A 25839-nucleotide genomic window follows, 5' to 3' on the forward strand; every position below is an offset into this window, starting at 1 on the left:
CTCAATGGCCCTGCATGGGTGAGAGGCAGGTTGATGTGAAGTCAGGTCCAGTGATGTATAAAATTTGAGTTGGTGCAACGGTCCTGAACAAGCACATGGACCATATGAAAGTTACAAACTCGCAAACAGTGCAGGGCCTCCTCGACAGCCTTTCCAACCTTCCTGGAATTCATGGGTTTCCCTTCTCGGTCAAGCGTAGATAGGGGATTTCAAGTCTAGGTGGCACATTTTTAAGGTGAGACAAGGGAGATATAAAAAAGACACGAGAGACAAATCTCTTACACAGACAGTGGTTCACGTGTGGAATGAACTTCCTGAGGAAGTAGTGGATGTGGGTACAATTACAATGTTTAAAAGATATTTGAATAGATACATGAATAGGAAATGGTTGGAGGGATATGGGCCAGGAGCGTACAGTTAGGACTAGCTTAGTTTGGGATTATGTTCAGCATGGACTGGTGGGACTGAAGGGTCTGTTTCCGTGCTGTGTGACTCTATGACACTAACTGTTGAAGGTAGTTTGGAATCTGAGATGGACACACAGTGGATGTCACCACCTCCACCTCACCGCCTTTGCCACCTGAAGAAGAGAATGAATTTCTTCCTAGAATCTCTCCAGGTGCAAGACGCAAGATACTGTGTGTTACATGCCACCGGTTTGAGAGGCAGAGTTGGTGGAACCTGACCCGCTGTTAAAATGCCCCAGCAGGAGCTGCAAAAAACAAGACCTATGTTCTTGGACTCAGAGAGGGAAAGATGTAGTGATTGTAACAAGGTCACCCAGGTGGATCTCATAGAATATAAATTCCTTGATCGGGGCTGTTAATCTGATCTAATCAGGGAGCCCTGACAGACAGATAAGAACAGGAATGTCACAGGTTCTGTTCACTCTGAGACCCAACTCTAAGGGAGCTGGATCAGTGTTAAGGACTCTCCATGTATACATAAAGGGTGACTTGGTGATGGGATACTGGCCTCTGTGGAGTTATTTCAGAAACAATCCAAGTCTGTCCAACCTATCATTAGGCAACCTGTTCATGCCAGATATCAATCTCGTAAACCACAACTGAAAGATCTCCAATGCATTTACATCCTTCCTTGAATACAGTGACCAAAACTGCACAGTGTTCGAGATGTAATCTCATCAATGCACTACATAACCGAGGAATAACATCCTTAACTTTTATGTTCAAATCCTTTTGTAATCAACCCTGTGCAATTGTATAAATACAACCCTGCTCCTGTACTAAATCCTAACATTATGAGGTCCAATATACCCTTTGCCTTCTTCACCATCTCCTGCATTTGTATGCTTACTTTCTGTAACTGGTTTACAACAATACCCAAGTCTCATTGAAGCTCCCCCTTTTCCAATCAATTGCCATTCATATAATGATCTGCCTACTTGTTTTTGCTAACCTCCTATCTATCCACAATACTTCATCCGCCATGCAGTTACCCACTCAACTTGTCCAAATTACACAGAAACATTTCTGCATTCTCTTCACAGTTTATCCTCTCAACCAGCTTTGTGTTGTCTGCAAACTTAGGGATTTTACATTTTGTTCCTTCATCTATATCATTAATATATATTGTGAATAGCTGGGTCTGAGCACTGATCCCTGAGGCACCTCACTGGTCACTGGTTGTGACTTGGGAAAAAGACCTGCTTATTCTAACACTTTGTTTTCTGTCTGCCAACCAGTCTCTATCCAAGTCACTATTCCCTATCCCATATGTTTTAATTTTACATGCTAATGTCTTATATTGGACCCAATCAAAAGACTTCTGAAAATCCAAGTAAACCACATCCATTGACCCCCTTACCATTTCTACTAGTTATATTGTCAAAAAATTCCCATAGATGGCAGCACGGTGGCTCAGTGGTTAGCACTAAGAGTACTAGGGACCTGGGTTCAATTCCAGACTCAGGTGACTATGTGTGTAGAGTTTGCACATTCTCCCCATGTCTGCGTGGGTTTCCTCTGGGTGCTCCAGTTTCCTCCCACAGCCCAAAGATGGGCAGGTTAAGTGGATTGGCCATGCTAAATTACCCATACTGTCCAGGGATGTGTAGGTTTAGGTGGATTAGCCATGGGAAATGCAGTGTTACAAGGGATAGGGTAAGGGGTGACTCTTCAGAGTGTCGGTGTGGATTTGTTGGCCAAATGGCCTGTTTCCACACAGTTGGGATTCTGTGATTCTACCAAATTTGTCAAGCATGATTTCCCTTCCGTAAATCCATGCCGCTTCTCTCTGATCCGACCACTGTTTTCCAAATGCTCCACTTTAAATCTTTAATAAGGGGCACTAGTATTTTCTCTACTCCCATGCCAGGTTAACCAGTCTCTAATTCCATTTTCTCTCTAACTCATTTTTGAATCGTGGTGTTGCAATGGTTACAATTACAATAGGAACTGTTCCAGAATCTATAGAATCTTGAAAGATGACAATGATTGTCAGGTAACTCACTTTTAAAAAGTGCAATAATGCTTTCCACAATCTTTTTTTAACAGCCTTTTTACCCTTTTCAGTCCACAGTTAAAATTACGATCAAATATGTTTTTTACAACTCAATTGGGTTCATATAATAATCAGTGGTAATATGACAGTCAACAGGGCAGAGACTAGTCTTTCATTCCAGATGTTATGAACCGCATTTAAATTCTACCAGCCACCACGATGGAATTTGAATCCTTATCCTTAGAGCACTAAAATAGATCTCTGAGTTACAATGCCCTCTGTAAAGAGGTGAAAAGGACCTAGAGAAGAGAGATCGAAGAACAACAAGTTTTAATAAGCAAAAGCATCATCTCAGAGAACCGTGTAAACTGGGGCCAATGATTGACTTTCCGAGTTTTATTCCCTCCAACCGCAACAAAATTTTATTTTTGTTGTCAGTATGCGTGTGTAGGGGAGCTTTGAAGGGGCTGAGAATCTTAATTAGTAGAATTATATGGCAACAGCTCATTGTTGTTTACCTGTGATTACAATCTATTTATTTGTAATAAATATTAGTCCTTGTTAAGTTCAGAAACATAACCTGAGTCTCACAGACAGGTAAATTTGGGAATTGTGTTGATAAAACTTTTAATTTTTGTGATAACTCTAGGAATAACAAATCTTGTTTTCCAACTCACTAGCCCAGTGAGATATGACAACACGCTCATGAATGCAAAAGAATTTCCCAGCTATCACTTTTGGGAAGATTGACCTCCCTGAAACTTTCTTCCAACTTAATACCAAGGCCTTAACCTGCTGTTAGGATTCCGAATTTTAGCCCTGCATGCAACTATGTGTCCCCTCCCACCTTTTTCCCCATTCCAGGCGAACCGAAAAATTCTACCTTATTTTGCTGTTTTCTTTCCAATTGCATTTCTGAGTCTCCAGACTGAATCACTGACAATTTGTACCAGATTGAAAAAAGTTTTGTGGTGTAGATACATCACTCTTTAACTTACCAACTTTCAGAAATAAAGGAACATTATTCGGTCTGCGTAGGACTGATAAAAATCCAACTGTTGCAAGAGATACCATCAATTACAAATAAACATTCTCCAGACTCCAATGTTAATTACTGTTTTCTCATTGAAGTTATTCTGAACTAGCCAAAACCATTTTGCACTTATGTTACCTTAGATTTACCACTTGAACCAAATAAATCTCTTCAGAAAATTAGTACACATGTTTCTTCCTTTACATATTACTGGTTTTCTTTTGTCCACCTTTAACTCTTATTTCTAAAACTGTTGACCTTTGTTTTTAGTTACAATTTCTCCTTCCTTCCTTCCCCCTTCCACTAAACAGATGTCACTCTGCTGCCAAATTGTTTTCTTGTTTAGGAGTTTATGACCTTGTCCTGTTTAGCATTAAAGACAAATAATTAAGAATACAAGTTTCAAACTAACTATCTGAGGAGGTTTACTGGAGATTAAATAATGGTGCAACATACGCAATACTTTAAAACAAAATCCAGTGACATAATCAAATTAATTTAAATAAGAAAACATTGGAGATTAGGGTTTCCAACACCTGAAATTTATTCCCATTGCCCTAACTATTCACAACATTGCACCTAGATCTTTTTAAGGCATTTTCAATGTTTTTGCAAACAAAAGGAAGACTTAGCTTTGATCAGTTTCAACATTATTGTGGGATACCTACTCAATTCTCTATGGAGCCACACAACTAAATTAAATGAGGCTAAAGCAGCATACATCTGAATGAGATTAATATCTGTGCCAACAAGAGCTTTATTAATTTAGCAGTTAACAAATGAAACATACACTTCTTTCAATCTACAGTTTACCGCATTCAGCATGCCATCACATTCAACATTTTCTAGGAACAATAACCATCAGATCCACACTCTGTTCACTGGGTGACTCTGCAGCAAGCTGATTTCACCTATCAAAATAAAGATAAACAGCTATTCCATCCATGACCTTCCTTCATCATCAGGTCAGAAGTCAGGATGTTCATTGATGATTTGAAAACATTCAGCAACTCTTCAAACATTGGAGCCATCTCTATCCATTTACAACAGGAACTGGACAGTATCTAGGCTTGGGTTGACAAGCAGCAAGTAATACTTGTGTCACACCAGTGCCAGGCAGTGACCATCTCCAGCAAGAGATAACCATCTCACCGAGAGATGCTAAATAAAAACCGAAAGAACTACAGATGCTGTAAATCAGGAACAAAAATAAAGTTGCTGGAAAAGCTCAGCAGGTCTGGCAGCATCTGTGAAGGAAAAACCAGTTAACGTTTCGGGTCTGGTGATCCTTCCTCAGAACTGATGGTGGCTAGGAAAATGTTAGTTTATATGCAGAAAAAAGGGGAGGCAGACGCAGTAGGGAGTAAACAATAAGATAGTGCCTAAAGAGAGAGAAGAGCAGTTGGACAGACAAAGAGTTGATAATGATCAGGCTGGGAGAGTGAATAGTTGTTAATGGGGACCATTAGTGACTAACAACAGGTAATGTGTAAAGGCAGGCTATGTGGTAACAAGGCCTGGTGTGTGGGGCAGGGGGCTGGGACATTGGAGAGTTTAGGCCCTAAAATTGTTGAACTCGATATTGAGTCTGGACAGCTGCGGGTTCCCCAAGCGGAAAATGAGGTGTTGTTCTTCCAGCTTGCGTTGAGCTTTGCTTGAACACTGTAGCAAGCCAGAGACAGAGATGTTGGCCAGGGAACAGGGTGGTGCGTTAAAGTGGCAGGCAACAGGTAGTTCAGGGTCTTTTTTGTGAGCAGAATGTAGATGTTCTGCGAAGCGGTCACCCAATCTATGCTTTGTTTCCCCCAGTGTAGAGCAGACCACAGTGTGAGCAGCGAATGCAGTAGACTAGATTGTGGGAAGTGCAGGTGAAGTGTTGCTTCACCTGGAAGGTATGTTTGGGCCCTTGGATAATGGGGAGGGAGGAGGTAAATGGACAGGTGTTGCACCTTCGCCGGTTACTGGGGAAGGTGCCATAGAGCTGTTGGCGGGTGGGGGGGTGGGGGGGTGTGGGGCTGGGGTGAAGGAAATGTGGACCAGGGTATCCTGTAGACAGAGGAACTGAGAGAATGGGATGTCGTATATGTTCAGATGAGGCCAACGTCAACAAGGGACCCTCTGAAATGTCCACCTTCTTCCTCAACTGAAGATTATCCAGATCCGTTGTCAACAGGGTCCTCAACCAGGTCCGACCCATCTTCCGTACTTCCACCCTCACCCCTTCTCTTCCCTCCCGCAACAGCAATAGGGTTCCCCTTGTCCTTACCTACCATTCCACCAGCATCCACATCCAGAAGATCATCAGGCGCCATTTCCGCCACCTCCAGCAAGATACCACCACCAGATGCATATTCCCCTCCCTTGTCCACCTTCTGCAGGGACTGTTCCCTCCAGGACACTTTGGTCCACAATTCCTTCCCCTGTAACCAGCAAAGGTGCAACACCTGGCCATTTACCTTCTTCAGAAATGGGGGAGGGGAAGGGGGTTCTGAAATAAATAGAGAGAGGTGGGGGTCAGGCTGGGGAAGGTAGGTCGGATGGTATTAGGTGACTGCAGGTAGGGAATGGTGGGGATTGGTCAGTGAGGTGGGAGGAGCGGACAGGTGAAAGAGAAGACGGACAGGTCAAGGAGGAGGGGATGAGAGGGAGGGTTGGTCATGGGATGAGGCCGGGTGTGGGGAGATTTTGAAGCTAGTAAAGTCCACATTGAGACCGTTGGGTTGTAGGCGCCCAAGGCGGAATATGAGGTGCTACTCTTCCAGTTTCCAGGTGGCATCATGGTGACACTGGAGGAGGCCCAGGATGGACATGACATCCCGGAAGTGGTTCGTGACTGGAAGGTGTTGTTGTTTGTCGTGAACCGAGCGCAAGTGCTCTACAAAGCGGTCTTCAAGCCTCTGCTTGGTCTCACCAATGCAGAGGAGGCCACATCAGGAACAGCGGATACAATAGACACAAAGTCTCTGGCTTGCTGAAGTGTTCTAATGAAGCTCAACACAAGCTGGAAGAACATGGTGGACAATGGGGAACCTGCGGATGTGGTGTATCTGGATTTCCAGAAGGCATTTGACAAGGTGCCACACCAAAGGCTGCTACATAAGATAAAGTTGCACAGTATTACAGGTAATGTATTGGCATGGATAGAGAATTGACCAGTAGAAAGCAAAGAGTAGGGGTAAATGGGTGTTTTTCTGGTTGGCAGTCAGTGGCTAGTGGTGTGCCTCAGGGATCAGTGTTGGGACCTCAATTGTTTACAATTTACATAGATGATTTGGAGTTGGGGACTAAGTGTGGTGTGTCAAAATTTGCAGATGACACTAAGGTGAGTGGTACAGCAAAGTGTGCAGAAGACACTGAAAGTCTGCAGAGGGATATAGATAGCCTAAGTGAGTGGGCAAAGGTCTGGCAGATGGAGTACAATGTTGATAAGTGTGAGGTCATCCATTTTGGCAGGAATAACAGCAAAATGGACTATGTTTTAAATGGTAAAAAATTGCAGCACGCTGCTGTGCAAAGGGACTTGGGTGTCCTCGTGCATGAATCGCTGAAGGTGGGATTGCAGATGCAGCAGGTGATTAAAAAGGCAAATGGAATTTTGTCTGCCATTGCTCGAGGGACGGAGTTTAAAAACAGGGAGGCTATGCTGCAACTGTATAGGGTCCTGGTGAGGCCACACCTGGAGTACTGTGTGCAGTTTTGGTCTCCTTACTTGAGAAGAGACATACTAGCACTGGAGGGGGTGCAGAGGAGATTCACTCGGTTGATTCCAGAGTTGAGAGATTGGATTATGAGGAGAGACTGAGTAGACTGGGCTTGTACTAATTGGAATTCAGAAGAATGAGGGGACATCTTATAGAAACATATAAGATTATGAAGGGAATAGATAAGGTGGAGGCAGGGAGGTTGTTTCCACTAGCAGGTGAAACTAGAACTAGGGGACATAGCCTCAAAATAAAGGGAAGCAGATGTAGGACTGAGGTCAGGAGGAACTTCTTCACCCAAAGAGTTGTGAATCTGTGGAATTCCCTGCCCAGTGAAGTGGTTGAAGCTACCTCACTGCATGTTTTTAAGGCAAGGCTAGATAAATTTTTGAACAGTAAAGGAATTAAGGGTTATGGTGAGTGGGCGGGTAAGTGGAGCTGAGTCTCAATGATCAGCCATGATCTTATTAAATGACGAGGCAGGCTCGAGGGGCCAGATGGCCTACTCCTGCTCCTAGTTCTTATGTTCTTACGTTCTAACATCACCTCATTCTCCGCTTGGGAACCCTGCAGCCCTCCAGACTCAATATCGAGTTCAATAATTTTAGAGCCTAAACTCTCCCACGTCCCAACCCCCTACCCCACACACCAGGCCTTGTTACCACATAAGTGTGCAATGGCAGGCTATCTGTTTTTCGTCACTAATAGTACCCATTAACAACTATTCACTCTCCCAGCCTGATCATTATCAACTCTTTGTCTGTCCAACTGCTCTTCTCTCTCTTTAGGTTCTATCCTATCGTTTACTCCCTACCTTGTCCCCCTACCCTTTTTTCTGCATATAAACTGATGTTTACCTAGCCACCATCAGTTCTGAGGAAGGGTCGCCAGACCCGAAACGTTAACTCTGTTTTTTCCTACACAGATGCTGCCAGACCTGCTGAGCTTTTCCAGCAACTTTGCTTATGTCACCTAGAGATGCAATGGTACTACTATCGCTGAATCCATGGCAATTAACATTCTAAAGCTTCCCTTTGACTAAAAAGAGAATGGGACAAACCAAATCAAAATTGTAGCTGGAAATTTTGTACCGAGTACCCACCTCTTGATTCTGCAGAAACCTGTCCATCATCTACGAGGCACAAGTTAAGAATACTCTTCACTTGTCTGCATGAGTGCAGCTCCAACAACACTTGACTAACACCCCATCTACCAGCTTCAACACTCACTCTCTGCATCATTGACACACAGTGTAGCAATGTGCACCATCCACAAAATGCACTGCAGAAATTCACAAAGGCTCCTTGGAAAGCACTTTCCAAATCTTTGACGTCTACAACCCAGAAGAACAAGGCAACAGATGCAATGGAACATCACCACCTGCAAGTCTCTTCCAAATCATGCACCATCCTGATTTGGAACTCGATCACTATCACTTGATCAAAATCTTGACACTACCTTTCTAACAACATGTACATAGCTACATCTCTAGGACTTCGGTATTTCATGAAGGTAGCTCACCATTTTCTCCCCAGACAACCACATCCCATGAACAAGTAAAACAAACTATACTTAGCTGACCCTTGAAGATAGTAAAAGATACAAGATAACTCATAGGAGAGTTATCAATAAAAAATGAAAACTGGGCCACACACTGAGGTATGAGGGCAAATAAAATTTGGATAAGAAAGATAGTTTCTAAGAATCAATCTAAAGGAGCAAATAGCTTAGTGCCTTCACAGCTTGAGATAAGGCTGCAAATTGTAATCTGATTAAAATCAGACATGAGCCGGAATTGGGGGAGCACAGATATATCAGAAATGGTTGCAGAGATGGCCATGGCAAGATACTAAGGAAGAATGCCTAACCATGGACCAATATACATCTGTGAGCACATGGATGGACATGATTCAGACCTTAGTGTGAAATAGGAAAGGTTCGGATGACCTCAAGAGTGTGAAATGTAACAGATCAGCATCAGTCACAAATAGATTGGAATAGTCATGCAGCAAATGCACAAATGAGACCATCAACAAGAAATGAACTGTGGCAAGGGTGGAGTCAGGTGATAAAGCAGAATGGAAGTAGACAGTTTTAGAGATGGTGCAGAAATGTGGTGAGAAATTTATCTTAGGCATAGATAATGACACCACGTTTGCAAACAGTCTAGTTCAGCCTTAGTTAAAAGGAGAGGGATGGTGTCACTGGCTAGAGGATGAAGCTTATAGTGAAAATCAATAACAATAGTTTGATCTTTCATTTTTATTTCATTAATTCCACAGGGGCAGCCCGGTGGCTCAGTGGTTAGCACTGCTGCCTCACAATGCCAGGGACCTGGATTTGATTCCAGTCTCGGGTGACTGTGGATTTTGCACATTCTCCGCATGTCTGGGTGGGTTTTCTCCGGATGCTCTGGTTTCCTGTCACAATCCAAAGATAAGCAAGTTAGGTGCATTGGCCATGCTAAATTGCCCAAAATGTCCAGGGGTGTGTAGGTTAGATGGATTAGCCACGGAAAATGCAGAGTTACAGGAATAGGGTGGGAGGGTGGGTCTGGATGGTATGCTCTTCAGAGGATCTGTTTGGACAATGGCCTGTTTCTACACTGTAGGGATTCTATTCTATTTGACATGCATGGTCAGTATTCATTCTCCATCCCCAGTTACTCTTCGAAAGCTGCCAAGTTGAGGTGCCCACATGAACAATCCACAGTAATCCACAGCACTCACAGTTTTGTTTAGAAGAATGGCAGGAAAATGGGAATATCACCATTTGCAAGTTCCCTTGCAAATCACAAACCATCCTGACATGGAACTATGTATTCCATTCGTTCATCTTTGTTGGATGTATTCACTGAACGTTTCTTCCACACAGAGGTTCAGTATATAGATCCAGCAAAGATGAAAGAATGGGTTAAATAGTTTCATGTCAGGATGGTTTGTGACTTGCAGAGGAACTTGCAAGTGGTGATTTTCCCATTTTACTGCTATCCTTGTTCTTCTAGGTGACAGAGATTGCCAGTTTGGAAGATTCTGTCAAAAATAGTTTTTAAAAAGCATTTGTACATGGTACACTATTGGTGTCACCATGTGTCGGAGGTAGGTGTTTATGGTGTTGGATGGCTTGCCAATCAAGCATACTTATATGTCCTGGATGACATTACACAGATCCACCTTGTATGTGGAAGAGAGTACTTTGGATGTTAAACTATCTTCTGGTTGGTTATTGTTGATTTAACTATCTAACCTTACCAAACAGCTTATATTATGCAAAAGATGACCAAAAGAAAAAAAAATAACATTTTACATTCCAACGGGTTAAAATATAATGTACTTCACCATCCCAATTCCATCACATTTTATTCATGTTTTTTTGTTTCACCTCAGAACTTAATATTTTTCTCCTTTTTTCCATATTTAAAGGATCATCCTTCACCATTTCCACCATCTCCACTAGGGTGCCACGAACGAATTCCATGATCCAGCAGGGACTATTCCCTCCCCAAAACCCTGTTTCTCTCTTCCAAGACCCCAAGACCTCATTCTCTTCCTATGGCATTTTCCCATGCAATTACAGAAGGTGTAACATTTTGTTTTCTACCTCCTCGACTCGCTGTCCTAAACACTCCAAGAAGCAGCAATTTATTGCATTTCGTTAATTCTAGTTTACTGTAGTCGGTGCTCACAGTTTGGTTCTTTCCACATTATGGAAGTCAAATCCAGATGAATTGTTCACTTTGCAGAACACCTCTCGTCAGTCATAAGCATGGCCCTGACTTTCCAGTCACTTGCCATTTTATTACACCATCTTACTTCCATGTGCACATTTCTGTCCTCGGATTGGTCCACTGTTGCCCAACAGGAACTGGATGAATACCATTTCATTTTCTGTTTAGGCACTTTACAGCCTTCTGGACTCAATATTGTGTTCAATAACTTCAAACAATGAATTCTGTCTGCCAAACTGACTTGATCTTCACCACCACCATCAGCCCCCAACTCCAACTCAAGTTTTTTTTCTGTAACATGTCTTTTGTAGTTTTACATTCAGTCAGAAGTCATCTATATTCTGACATGGGCACCTATTTTGGATCTATTCCTTGTCTTCTCAACAAACATCACCTCTCCCTTTGCCTTTTCTTCTATGACAACTTTAATATCCAATTTAACATAATCTTACCCTGATCTGTTCCACTTGATATTTGCCCCTTGTCAATACTACAAAATGCAAATCTTCCACCTTTCTTCAGCTCCAATGAATAATCATTGGACTTGGAATGTTAACTCAATTAACTCTGTTTATCTCTGTACAGATGCTGCCAAACCAGCTGAATTTCCCCAGGACTTTCTGTTTTTGGTTAAGTGTACATGTTTTTCCTATTGTGAACAGAATGCGTATGACAGATTTTTATTTAAAGATTCTACACACATAGCCTTAGAGATTCATATACTTAGTTGTTAAAATTATGCCAGAAAACTAAGTGTTTTTAATTAGTTTTCCCACTTTGGGCATTTTAAGTGACCTCTGGCACAATGGACAGATTATGCTTGAACATTACAAAAGAAACCAGAAGTTGCTATAGGCATAAGAATCAAATGTGTAAACAGTCTTCCACAGTCTTGTGCAAGGGGTTTTCTTTCAATAATCTTCTACAGCATCAGTATTCAATATTGCAGGTTAGTGTAAAGTTTCATGAATTGCTGTAACAATAGATCATCACTTTGATGAGAGAAGAATAAAACTATAACAAATCACAAACATTTTCAAAAGAAAACTTAATTATGCAGCTTAACATTTCTCAATAACAATGAAGTGTTCAGGCTTTCAAACTGGCAGGACACAACTTTAAGCAGGATTGTGGCACAGAGGAATTGAAGTAGGAGTGGAGTGAGGGTGAATCATGCAATCCTGAGGTGCAATTTAAATATGGTAAACTTCATTCAAATGTTGCCAGTCTGGCACCTGCTGAAATTGACAGGCAGGATCTCAAGATTGGCAGGCAGATACAGGATCCGAATAAGCAGGATCCTCAGCATCAGAGAGAACTCAGGAACAAATTTTAAACTATCATTATGCTGGTCTCTTTGGGCCCCAAATTGTGCTCACTCCAGCTTTACATAGCAGCTTTAGCACCAGCAATGCATCACTGCTGCAAACCCTAGTTCAAATTATGTTGCAATGAAAATTACATCTGTTGGTTCTCAATATTTCTGTGTAAATTAGGCCCACATGTGCCTACCATAGGTTATCTCCAGATGCCCAAAAGCTGGGCAGCTAAATTGCCTGGGAGTAGTAATACAGAGAACTGTGCCCAGTCACATTTTCACTGCCTGTCTACAGTCAGGTAGCCAGAGTTAAAATCAGGATTACAGTGAATTAAAAAAAATTTCAAAACAAACTGAACTAATTTTTTTTGGCAGAAAGTTACAAGCAGTTGGTATGGTCTACATGGATTTGAGCAAGGTGTTTGACAAGGTTCCACATGACAGACTAGTTATAAACAAAGAGTGCCTGGGTTCCAGGGGAATGTAATAAGCTCGGTACAAAATTGGCACAATGGTACATAACAAAGGGTAATTGTTGACAGATGTCAAGGACCATTATCAGGCATTTTGCAAACAATATAAAAAGTAGCCACATGGTTGATAGCAAGGAGGGAAACTGCAGACTAAACAGGAAAATATTAATGCACCGGTCAGATCAGCAGGCAAGTAGCAAATGGAATTCAATTGGGAAAAGTGTGAGGTGATGCATTTGAGAAAGTCACGAAAGACAAAGGACTACACAGCAAATGGGAGAATACTATGAGGTAGAAAGGTAATGGATGTTGGAGTCCATGCCAAATCCCTGAAGGTGGCATGACACATTGATACGTTGATTAAGTAGGCATAGGGAACCCTTTCCTTTACTAACTGAGATATAGACTGTAAAAGCAGGAAGGTTATGCTAGAACTTAATAAATCAATTGTTAGGTCATAACTAAAGTATTGCTTGCAGTTCTGGTCACTTCATTACAGAAAGAATGTAATACACAAGAGAGAGTACAGAAGAGATTTATGGGAATGTTGCCAGGGCTGGGAAATTGCATCTATGAGGAAAGATTGGGGCTGACATCCTTTGAACAAAGGACGCTGAGGAGAAATTTGATGACAGGGACCTGGATGGAGTGTATAGGAAGAACCTATCTATCGTAGAAGAGGGATCAATGACTAGGGGCCATAGAACTAAAGCAGAAATATTAGAGGGGAGATAGTAAAACATCTTTCACCCCAGAGGTTGTAGGCATCCAGAACTCACTGTCTGAAAAGGCTAACCAAAGCAGAAGTCTTCAACTCATATAAGATGTGCCTGGATATGCACCTCAAGTACCGTAACCTTCAGGAATAGGGCCATATCTTAGAAAGTGAGGGAAACTCAGCACGTCTGGCAGCATCTGTGGAGAGAAAGCAGAGTTAATATTTCGAGTCCAGTGACCCTTCTTCAGAACTGATAGTAGCTAGGAAAATGTGGCACATATGCTTGAGACAGAGGGTGGTAGGGGGGAAGGAGTCACTAGACAGGTGGAGATGGAGCCAGAGAAAAGGCAGACAAAAGGATGGATAATGGTAGGCCAGGGAAGGAAAAAAGCTGAAAATGGGGACTATTACTAGGTGAAAATAGGTTGGCTTCACAGAAAGCTGCCCAAATCAGTTCTGAAGAAGAATCACTGGACTTGAAATGTTAACACAGATGCTGCCAGATCTGCTGAGGTTCTCCAGCAATATCTGTTTTAGTTTCAGATCTTCAATATTCAGAGTTATTTGATTTATTTTATGCTGGAAAGTTAGATTGGGCTGTGTGTATCATGTTTCAGCTGACTCAGACATCATTAATCAAATGGCCTTTTTCTGTGCTGTACACATTATCTCTGATTCTGAAAAAGATGTTGGTATGAATGTGCATGTCCCATTGCTGAGACTGGAAGGTTTGACTTACAAGGAGAGGCTGAACATGCTGTTTTTTTTTTCCTGCAGCGTTGGAGGCTGAGGAGTGACCTTATAGAGGTTTACAAAATCATGAGGGGCACAGATAGTTAGAATAGCTAATATCTTTTACCTTGGCAGGTGAGTCCAAAACTAGAGGGCACAGGTTTAAGGTGAGAGGGGAAAGATTTAAAAAGGGCCTGAGCGGTAACTTTTTCACACAGAGAGCGGTGCATGCATGGAATAAGCTTCACAGGTACAATCACAACATTTAAAAGGCATCTGAGTGGGTATATCAATAGGAAACATTTGCAGGTATATGGGCCAAATGCAGGCAAATGGGACTCGATCAGATTGGGATGTCTGGTCGGTGCGGACGAAGGGTCTGATTCCTGCTGTATGACTCTATCACTCCATAACATCCTCAGGTCACACAGACACATATATATGAGAAAGTGCAGATAAAGAGTGTGATTAAGTTTGTGTGTAAGTCCAGACAAAACTGTAAAGAAATATGACATTATACTTCTTGCCAATATTTCTAAAGGACAGCAGTAAATGGTTAAAACTTAAAACAGTTGAAGGAGTTGAGATAGCCTTTGGGGTACCATTACATCAATCTACATTTGCAGAAGGACAAGACGATAACATTGCAAAATAAATAGGATCTTAAGTTCTAATACTTGGTCACTGAATAAAGGTGTTGTTAGGGGTTAATGTTAAACCTACCAGAAATCATTGTTAGCCTTCAGCTGAAATGTGTGTCTGGTTTTGGGCTCCTTATTTCAGAAGCATATCACTGTCAGAAAGGATACAGAAGAGTGCTACCGAATGATATTGAGAACAGGGGATTTAATCATGAAGGTACTTAATTAACTGATTACAAATGGACAATTAATTTTAACTATTAATCACAGCATCCCTGGATGAACATTTAAAGAGGATTGTTTTGATAATTCACCATGATGTTGTCTCATATGATGATCAGATCTGGCCTGCTTGGCTACAACAGTGGATATTTCTGAGTGATATATTGAAGTGTTCAAAATTATGAAGGGATTATACACAGTCAATTAAAGAAAGATTGCTACTCGTAACTGTGAGCCAATTTGTGAGAATAAAGAACAGAGATACAACATTAAATGCGAGATATTTAGGACAGAGGGGAGAAAGATTTTTTTCTAAAATAAAGAACTGAGAGATTCTAGAAGGTGCAATCAAAATGAGCAGTTGATGCACAAACATTTAAATCAGAATTGATAGGTAATTCAAAGAAAGGGGTCAAAAAGAATAAGAAGCAGGCATGCAAGTTAAAAAAAACTGTTGAAAATTGAATGATAAACATCAATTCAAGTTGATTGGGCTGAATTGCCTATTTCCATATTGCAATTTCTATAGATGGGCACATCTCCATTAAGAAACTATTATCTTCAGCAAAATAGTAAGTAAAACAAAAAAAAATCAATGGAAAACAATGAAGAAATATAACTACATGTGGTTCAATTGAGAAAATGAGATGAACCCACTGTTCCACCCAAACCACATTATTTTATGAGCAAAAATGAAGCAATTTAATACTGTTGTTATGTTTAATATTATAACTAAGATAATTATTACTTTCCCAATGCATATTTTGATTTTATTTATACTACATATTGATCAAGTAACAAAGTATCTCGTTTCAGTCACACATGTTATTCGATTCCAATGATACAAAACAGAGAGGGAAATTGCAAAACTGAAATTTAATTATATTCAGATATTATAAAATGGCAATACTGAATGTTTAAAAATTCATAATTATTACCTGAACAAGATTAGATAAGTGCTGGTGAAATCATTTGTTACTTTATTCAATGCTTGTGTAAACTTGGACAGCACGGTGGCTCAGTATTACCACTTCTACCTTACAGCACCATGGGCATGGGTTTGATTCCAGCCTTGGGTGACTTCACGGAATTTGCACTTTCTCCCTGTGTCTGCATAGGTTTCCTTCCACAGTCTAGAGGTGTGCAGATTAGGTGGGTTGGCCATGGGAAATACAGGGATGTGGTGGGATGCTCTTTGGAGGGTTGGTGTGGACTTGATGGGCCAAATGGCCTGCTTCTACACTTAAGGGATTCTATGATATGGACCCTATTATTGTAGTAACGCCTCTCAACACATAGATATCAATCCAACATTTTATCATATATGCAGCATGCTAATGGAATTCTTGAAATGTTGGTGCAAATTTCAGGCCTGTAACAAACAAAAGGACAAATTTGTATCCCCATTATGTTGTCAGTGGTGTTTTAAGAAATAATGTGCAGTCAGTAAATTCTATGCAATATATACAGCAGACATAAACTTTTTGTATAACAGATTATGTTAAGGAAGTATGCCATAATTTCATCAAACACCAACAGCACAAAGCATCTCAATGTTGGATGAATTGAATGAAGCAGCACAAATGCAAAATACATTACAGAACATAAGTGATTCCAGGTAATGATTTCAGTACTGTCATGTAATCCAAGTTCACTGAGTAGCTATAAGCAATTTTAGTCTTCCTTTTGCATTTGTGATGTCATCCAAATGCCTCAATTTGTGTAGTCACTTCCCAGCATTAAGTACTCTCTGCAAAATGCAATTAATAATTCCCATGGCACAGCACTCTGTCAGTATTAATCAGATAGCTTTGTACAAACTAAGGGAAGACGTTAGACTATTCTTTTTCTGTTTTGTCATAACAAAACAACTTCATTTACAAGACTTTATTGAAACACATGCCCTGCCAATTGAGTCCACAACAATCTATGCCTTGATTTTAAAATAGCTGTACATTTGACGCAGGAAACAATACCATCACATCTAATATTTTGATTTAGTTCCTCAACCTACACAGCTCAGATCAAATAGTTTCCAAGTATAAAATTTTGATTTTCAGGAAGAAATAATCAATATTCAATCGATAATTTTGTGCCAACTAATGATTATAGTTTTTACGTGTACTCTTCATTGACATCACATGAAAGTAAAACACAGAAGTCAATAAATACTTTGTTTACCTAAAGAAATTATGTCAATTAATTTATAAAAAATGCAAGCTAAATCTATGAGTAGGACAGTGGCTCAGTGGTTAGCACTGCTACCTTACAGTACCAGGGACCCAGGTTCAATTCCAGCTCCAGGCAACTGTCTGTGTGGAGTTTACATGATCTTCCTGTGTCTGTATGGCTTTCCTCCCACAGTCCAAAGATATGCAGGTTAGGTGGATTGCCCATAGTGCCCAGGGATGTGCACGTTAAGTGGATTAGCCATGGGAAATACAGGGTTACAGTGATGGGTGAGATGCTCTTTGGAGAGTCAGTGTACATGTGTTGGGCTGAATGGCCTATTATCACACTTTAGGGATTCTATGAAAACTTGTGACTGTATTTTGCTATCCTGAAAATGAGAATCTAAGAACTCATGATTAAAGCACAAATTATGAGCTATGATGATACAAATTTAATTCAGCTTGCCAACTTTCAGTTTATTTTTAAATCATTCTAAGTAAGAGGCAATGTTGTCCATTAATGTTCAAAGTTGTCATATTTATGATCAAAGTTAATTTACAGCCCCATGGATCAAAGAAGGTAATTCACCAATTCCTTCTCAAGGTCAATTATGGATGGGTGACATCCTATGATGACTACATACCATGATTCTTTTTAAAAGTACATGAAGGACAAGCCTATAAATTTATTGAAGCATACTCCACTTTTATTTTAATATCTGATCAACAGAAGTTCAGTACAAATATAATTATCACTTACATTGCAGGACTATCTCCTCTGCATCCTCATCTCTCCCATTGTTATTCCACACTATTTCCATACCAATAAAAACCCAAAGAACTGCAGATGCTGTAAATCAGAACAAAAGCAGAAGTTGCTGGAAAAGCTCAGCAGGTCTGGCAGCATCTGTGAAGAAAAATCAAAGTTAATGTTTCGGGTCCGGTGACCCTTCTGAGGAACTTCTCAGCAACTTCTATTTCCATACCAATGTCTGGATGAACTACACAATAAACTATAATTGCTTATAGGATTGTCAGTCCAAATATAATCCCACATAATACAGAAATCTGTATTAGTTTATGAAAGAATGTTCACTTTTTAATACACTATAAAGAACATTGATAAATTCCTCCATTGCTTTAATGAACAGGAAATGTTTACACTGCAGCAGTGGTAAGAGCAGTTGTTTCACGAGAAGGTCTTTCTGTTTACTAAAGGAGAAATGCCCATCTTATGGAATTTGTTTACATTGTAGCTCTGACAAGTTAGCACAAAGACCTTCAATATATGCTGCCTACAACAACTATTCTTTTTCCAACATTTTCATTAACAATAGAAGAAAAATAGTATCAGAAAATATCCTTTTTGGTGTTTCATTTAAAGTTACAAAAATAGCTAAACAAAAAAAAGCAAAAGATAAGATTTTACAACTGGCATCTCCGGGGACTGAAAAGTCAGAAATAAAAATGAAATTGCTTTTAATCATGACGATGGCAGATTCTTTACATGCAAAGATCATGCTAAGGCTTGTCTTTGTGGTAACTGGCTTGATTGTCAGAGACTGAAGAGTTCAGATTGATCTGCAGGCTCTTGAGTAGCTATGGCATCAGCCCTCATGATTTCTCTGAGCTCTGGCACAAACAGACTCCTCCAGTTGCTGGTGTTTTTCTTTGTCAGTTTCACATTTGTTTGTTTTGAACTTGTAGGTTGCTTTCTTGGTTCTTGTGCATCAACTGTCTGTGTCAGCAGCTTCCAACTCCTATACCAACTGGTCAAATATTAGCCAGAAAAGGTTCTCTTTTCAGCTGGTCATTGAGGCACTTGTGACGTACTTTGGTCTCCAGTGAATGTAATTCACCATAAAGAACTGCTTTTGGCATTCTAGAATCCTCTAAATATGGCATATGTCCTGCCTAGTCCAAATGACATTTAAGAGAATGCATCTGTTTCTGGATAGATTGGCTGTGTTGGGGACTTCACTGTCATCTTGTCCACTGACGTTCATGATGAATCAAAGACAGCATAGATGGAAGCTCTCAGACAGTCACATTTTTTTTCCTGTGAAGATCCATGTTTGCAATTCCTTCAAAAGAGTGCTGGTGATCACCATTTCTATACTTGAGTTTTGTTAGAGATGCATAATGGAAGCTTTTGCCAGACATCTTTGCAAAGCATCAAAAGAAACTGTTAACTTTGGACAGTTAAGTGTCTATGTCCTTGGTGAAAGTGGTTTCATTTGAAATAATGCTATCCAGTTAGGTAATCTGTGCTAATATACTGAATTTGCCTCTGTCATTGCAGACATGCAGTGGAGTGTAATTTCCTCAGGACTGTGGTGGGTACAATACGTCTGTTTTCTTTAGGCTAACAGTAAAATCAAAAAGGCATTTGCTGCCCCTCAGCAACAGTTTATAATGAATTGCATTCTCTCTTCTATATGTGCCAGAAGGGCACAATCATCAGCTACACGATAAGCTCTTAAGTGATTTGGTATGTGCCAGTAATTACCATAAATTGAGGACTGCTGTCTCTTAAAAAGCAGACATGTATGCCTTCTTTCAGGCCTATCTTTGCCTCTGCACTAGGCAAAACAAATAACAGAGGAAAGGGTCGATATCAGATACAACTTTCCTGAAGATTAATGCAGATAGAGAAGCTGTCTAAGAGTGCTCCATTCTGCTTGAACTTCTGGCCTAGAGCCTATGACAGAGAATAGTGAGGGACATTCAAGATCACCCCAACTGAGATTGTTCCTTCCATCGACCACCCTGACTGACTTGTATCAAGCATCTTAGTGAGAGCTATAGAAGTGGCATACAGGCCTATGTTTGTTCTTTACACTTCTGGATCACTCAGCACAAAAATCATGCCTATAGTTCTTCATTGGTTTTGAATATGCAGTAACTAACAGGGAGACTTTCTTGGGGTGGCTCAGTGGTTAGCACTGCTGCCGCACAGCATCAAGGACATGCGTTTGATTCCAGCCTCGGACCACTCTCTGTGTAGAGTTTGCACAGTCTCCCCATGCCTGTTTTCTCTGGGTGCTCCGGTTTCCTCTCACTGTCCAAAGTTATGCAGGTTAGGTGGCTTGGCCACGCTAAATTGCCCATCGGGTCCAGGGATGTGTAGGCAAGGTGGATTAGCCATGGGAAATGCATCATATCACGTTGAACCAGTATCCATAGAGCTTTAGCAGTGTTTCCTTCCTCTTGTGTTCCATGTTTGTTTTAAAAAGTGCTGTCATAGCCATTTTCTTAACTGGTCCCACCACCTTCAAACATCTATTGGTCTGGCCCCAAGGCCTCTATTCTCCTGCATTCTCTCTAAAGTCATATCATTTTGTTTATAGTGCCTCTCATCCTTTCTAGTAAAGCGAACCACCTCACACTTCTATGCACTTAATAGCATCTGCCATACGTCCGCCCATTCGTCAGTTTGCCCAAGGCTTCCTGAAGTCTGTTACTTCCTTAATGTTTACAGTACTAACTTTTTCAAGTTTTCTGTCATTTGCAAACTTGAAAATCATGCTTTATATATTCAAATAGAAGCATGGTACTGGAAATCTGAAATGAAAACAGAAACTGTCAGAGAAGTTTCCTCAGATATTCAACCTTAGGTCACCAATATTTTATGAGAAAGAACATTTTTCTCAACTCTAGATGAGGTAACTGCATTTTGTTTCTATCTGAAAATATATTCACCATTAATCTTTGCTTCCTATCCCATTGTTAATTTCCCGTTCGCACTGACACTGCAAATATTACTGTAAATGGTGCTTTGGAAAGTCCACTTTTTTTATTCATTCGTGGGATGACGGCACCACTAGCCAGTCAGCATTTATTGCCCATCCCTAATTGCCCAGAACGCAGTTAAGCGTCAACCACATTACAGTGGGCCAGAAGTCACATGTAGGCAAGACCAGGTAAGGATAGCAGTTTCCTTCCCTAAAGGACATTAGTGAACCATACACATCCAATGAATGATTCTACGGCAGTGAAAAAAAACACATATAAAAGTAAATGACAGTAGCTGCAAACATTTCAACTAGTTAATTCATGATTTTTGATTTAAATTGACCTAACAGCTTGTATGCAAAACAATGGAAATACCACGGAGATAATGCAGGCTGAATTTTGTCCGGAACTACTCTCTCGCTGCATTACAGCGGCTTTGGCGGAAACGCTCGTTTCCCCGACAGACTTATGCCAGAACAGCAGCACAAACCGGAGAAAAATCACATTCTGCAGTTTTTATGAACGCCTCTCCCGCAAAAAGAAATTACACGGTGCCCCGGCTTGAGGCGAACACGTCGTGACACTGACTCATCGCCATTCGGATTGTTATAGGTGCCGTTACGATCTCCATCTCAAAGTCATTTCACTGGACTAATTATATTCCACTCACTTTGGTGTATAGCGATAAGGCAGTTCCACAATGTGTATTTGTGCAGTGTGGAATGATGCAGTATGCACACAATTGCGGAGGGTGTGGAGGTAACGGTTCGCTATTAGTACGGGATGCAGAGGGAGCGGGATTTGGGGAGGGGATGCTGGGGAGGAATAGATGATGGTATGTGGAATAGCTGATGGTATGTAGTTCGGTGCTCACCTGGCCTGGGGCTCTCTGGCAGCCACCTGGACGGGCCGATCTGTCGCCGCTGGAAAACTTTCTTGACCTCCTGACAGTCGGGGGCAGTCCCATCCGAGCTCCCCAGAAACAAGAGAAGAAGGACAGCCGCCTTTACACAAGATGCGCTCTTCATCCTTATCCGAGCTCCCCGGGCTTCGCCTAGAACATCAACCCCCACCTGGAAATTGCTCAAACTTTTTTCTCTGTTTCTTTATATGTATATATTTTCGGCTTTCCCTCCCAACCGGTTTCTCCTGAAAACAAAAACTGAAGCAGTCCCAAAAAAGGTCAAAGTGGCAGTATCCAGCGAGTTTTCTCCACAGTTCCCCGGCTGCTTCTTTTTAAAACTTCAATACGAGTTGAAAATGTTGCAAAGTCACTCGAGAATGATGAGGGGAGTAATGTGAAAAGCTGAAGCGTGGACAGCAACGAGCAGCCTCCGTACTGACCCCATCCCCTCCTCAGGATGAAGTGGCAGGAGTTTCGCACTGAGCCACGCTCAATGCCACTGAAGCCGCCCAGCCCCCGTCTCTACGCGAATGAGCGCGTTACTCCCACCAAGCAAACAGCTGCCTGTATTCTACACTTCAGATCAGAGCCACCCACTGGCTGCTACAGGACTTCAAGCCCCGTGCAGGCTGTGCAGTATGCACATTGGCAATATCATTCTTATTGTTTAAATAAAGACCACATCACCGACGTAAGAGCACGTCTGGCAGCAGCTATAGAGGGAGAGACATAACTAGCGTTTCGAATACAGTATGACTCTTCAGAATTCACCTGTATTTCCAATCTGCGTTCGTGTTTTCTTTTGCCCACGTTGATACTTGCAGCAAAACCACATAGCTTGGATCGAGTGTTTCTTTACCCCACCTAGTCCGAACTCATCTTGAACGGGGAAAAACGAATTTTCAGCTCGGACCAGTATGTTCCTTCCAAAGTTTCACTCTTCTTTCCTCCTTGAAAATGGGATTACAAATGATTTGAAAATGTGTAAACATACACCATTGCGGACTCTATAGATTTGTGCTCAGATGAAAATCATCGGTAATTCTGAAGTAAACTGCGAATGAATTACAATGAAAATAAATCATAAAGGGGACAGCAAGCTCAAGTAATTTGCAATGTTTTCTTGTAGTCAAACAGTTGATCTTCAAAGTTTTGTTTTTAATACGAAGCTTCCTGATCACCATAATTTGAACATTGTGTTGTGTCTCAGGACCTTGTAGAAGTTTCGGCGCACTGGCAGTTTTAACCTTCCCACGGACAGGTTTCCACTGCCCTGTAGCCTCTGTCAAACCACCAAGCTAAGGTGAGGTGTGAATGGATAGCCCTTGAAATCAAAGCCGCATTTGACCGAAGGTGGCATCAAGGATTCCTATTAAAACTGGAATCAGTGGGAATCAGCGGGAAACCCTCCATTGTTTGGAGTCATATCTGGCATATAGGAGGATAGAATGGCATGGTGGCACAGTGGTTAGCATTGCTGCCTCACAGTACCAGGGACCTGCGATCAATTTCAGTCTTGGATGACTGGCTGTGTGGAGTTTGCACATTCTTCCAGAGTTTGCACGGATTTCTCCTGGATGCTCCAGTTTCCTTCCACAGTTGAAAGATGTGTAGGCAAGGTGGATTAACCATGCCAAATGCGGGGTTACAGGAGACGGGTGGGATGCTCTTCAGAGGATCAGTGCAGTCTTGGTGGGCTGAATGGCCCCTTTCTGCACTGTAGGGATTGTATGGAAGTTAATCATCTCAGCTGCAGGAGTCAGCATTTTTTTTTGCATCTTCAGCTGCTTCAGCAATGACCTTCCCTCGATCATAAGGTCGAAGTGGAGCAGTACGCCAATGACTACACATGTTTGGCACCATTCATGACTCCTCAGATTCTGATGCAGTTCATATTCAAATGCAACAAGACCTGCACAATATCCAAGCTCAGCCTGAAAATGGCAAGTAACATTTGAACCAGATAAACACCAGCAATGCCCATTTCTAATGAGAGACAGTTAACCTACTGCCCCTTGCCATTCAATGGTGGTATCATCAGTGAATCCCCCGCTATCAACATCCTATTGACAAGGAACTCAGCTGGAATCACCATATAAATACAATGACTACAAGAGTAGGTCAGTGTCTAAGAATACTGCAGTGAAAACCTCACCTCCTGACTCCAAAAGCCTGTCTACTATCTACAAAGCACCAGTCAGAAGTGTGACGGAATACCTCCCACTTGCCTAGATGAGTGCAGCTGCAATAACGCTCAAGAAGCTTGACACCATCCAGGACAAATCAGCCCACTTGGTTGGCACCATGTCCACGAGCATCCATTCCCTCCACCATTGACAGTCAGTAACAACAAGTGCCATCTACAAGATGTACTACAGAAATTAATGAAAGATCCTTGGATAATACCTTCCAAACACATGTCCTTTCCCATCTAGAAGGACAAGGGCACCACTTACATGGGAACACCACCACTTACAAGTTCCCCTCTGACCCACTCACCATCCTGACACGAAAATATATTGTCGCTCCTTCAGTGTCATTCAATCAAAATCCTGGAATTCCCACATTGCGCATCTATGTAAAGTACATTGACTACTGCAGTTCAAGAAGGCAGCTTAGCATTATGCTCTTAAAGGCAACTAGGAATGGGCAATAAATGCTGGCCAATTAGCAATACCCACCTCCCATAAGTGAATTTTTCAAAAAAGTATTAAGAGATTTGGGACAGATACCGAGGACATACCTGAATACTTTGCCATGAAAATAATATGCAATATAACTTTTGGTTTATTTCAGTGACAAGCTAGTGTAGCTGAAGTGAGCAACACAACAGACCTACCAATCACTCCACCACAGCCCAACCACAATCCATGCCCCCAGCCTAACTCAATGAACCTATCTTGGGGAAACTGCATTCACCCACTTCTGCACCAAATGGAATTAGAAGCTCTGGGTGTGAGGCTGGAAAAGCACAGCAGGTCAAACAACATCCGAGGAGCAGGAAAGTCAATGTTTCAGGCTGATAGATTCTGGCTTCCAGCGTCTGCAGTCCTCATTGTCTCTGAATTAGAAGCTCTGACTGAAACTGAGCTGTTCCACTAGAACAGCAGTAGCAATGTGTGCCGATTTGTGGCTGTCCCATTATACAAGCCAAATCAGTTAGGTGGAATGCTAGGTCCAGAATGGCAAACCTTAGGAAAAATAAAACTTTGCAAAAGTCTTTAACAAGTTCCAGTGTAAAAACCTCTTTTCCCATTGTCAGTTTGAATTTGCTGTCCTGTGCCTGCGAATTTCGGTTCCTGTCAACCACTACAATCAGGTAGCAAAAGTTTAACTGACAACGCTGCAGGAAATAAAACAAACTGGAAATGTGCATTTCATTTAAATCATTGTTCAGCAAGTGAAATAAAAAGTGGATTTGCCATACTCCATCGCAAGTTTCATGGGATTGAGTTCTCTTCCACTTATACTTTTCACCACCTCCACACCTCCACCATGATTAAGTCCTTGGTAGGAAGGCCTATGGATGGTTTCCCCTCTCTGCTGCCAATTGAGTATTAACCCTACAGGCTAAGCATGTGGGTTTGCATGTGATCTCCCTGGAATGGGGTTCTTCCTGCAAAGGCATTCAGTTGCTGATCAAGGGGCTGAGTATCAGGAAGCAATTGTGGAAATGGGATGGGAAGTCCCAACTGTGGGGGTAACAAGCAAAACAGATAAAGAAGAATCAGTAGATGCAATAGATTTGGATTTCCAAAAGGCATTCAGTGAGATACCACTTATAATGCCACTTAAGATGAGAGAGAAGGGTAATGTATTAGCATGGATAGAGAATTGGGTAACTCATAAGAATCAGACAGAAAACAGGTCATTTGGCCCATTGTGTTCACACTTGTCAAAAACCCATTTTCCAGCACTTGGCCCCTAACATTGTATGCATTGGTATCACAAGTGCACCAGATTCCAAACACCCGTCTGGATGAAAAAGATTTTCCTCACTT

General features: G+C 41.5%; 1 protein-coding gene across 2 annotated transcripts in view; it reads right to left on the reverse strand.

Moving 5' to 3' along the window:
* The window catches only part of gpc5a (glypican 5a), an 859383-nt gene extending 837101 nt beyond the window's left edge, over nucleotides 1–22282 (reverse strand). For both annotated transcript variants that reach the window (XM_048598178.1, XM_048598177.1), the window contains exon 1: nucleotides 21809–22282. In XM_048598178.1, coding sequence (XP_048454135.1) covers nucleotides 21809–21962 — 154 coding nt within the window. In that variant the 5' untranslated portion in view covers nucleotides 21963–22282. The remainder of the gene's footprint in view (nucleotides 1–21808) is intronic.
* Nucleotides 22283–25839: the final 3557 nt, after the last annotated feature.

The sequence above is a fragment of the Rhincodon typus genome, chromosome 6 (assembly GCF_021869965.1).
Source record: "Rhincodon typus isolate 14 chromosome 6, sRhiTyp1.1, whole genome shotgun sequence".
Lineage (NCBI taxonomy): Eukaryota > Metazoa > Chordata > Chondrichthyes > Orectolobiformes > Rhincodontidae > Rhincodon > Rhincodon typus.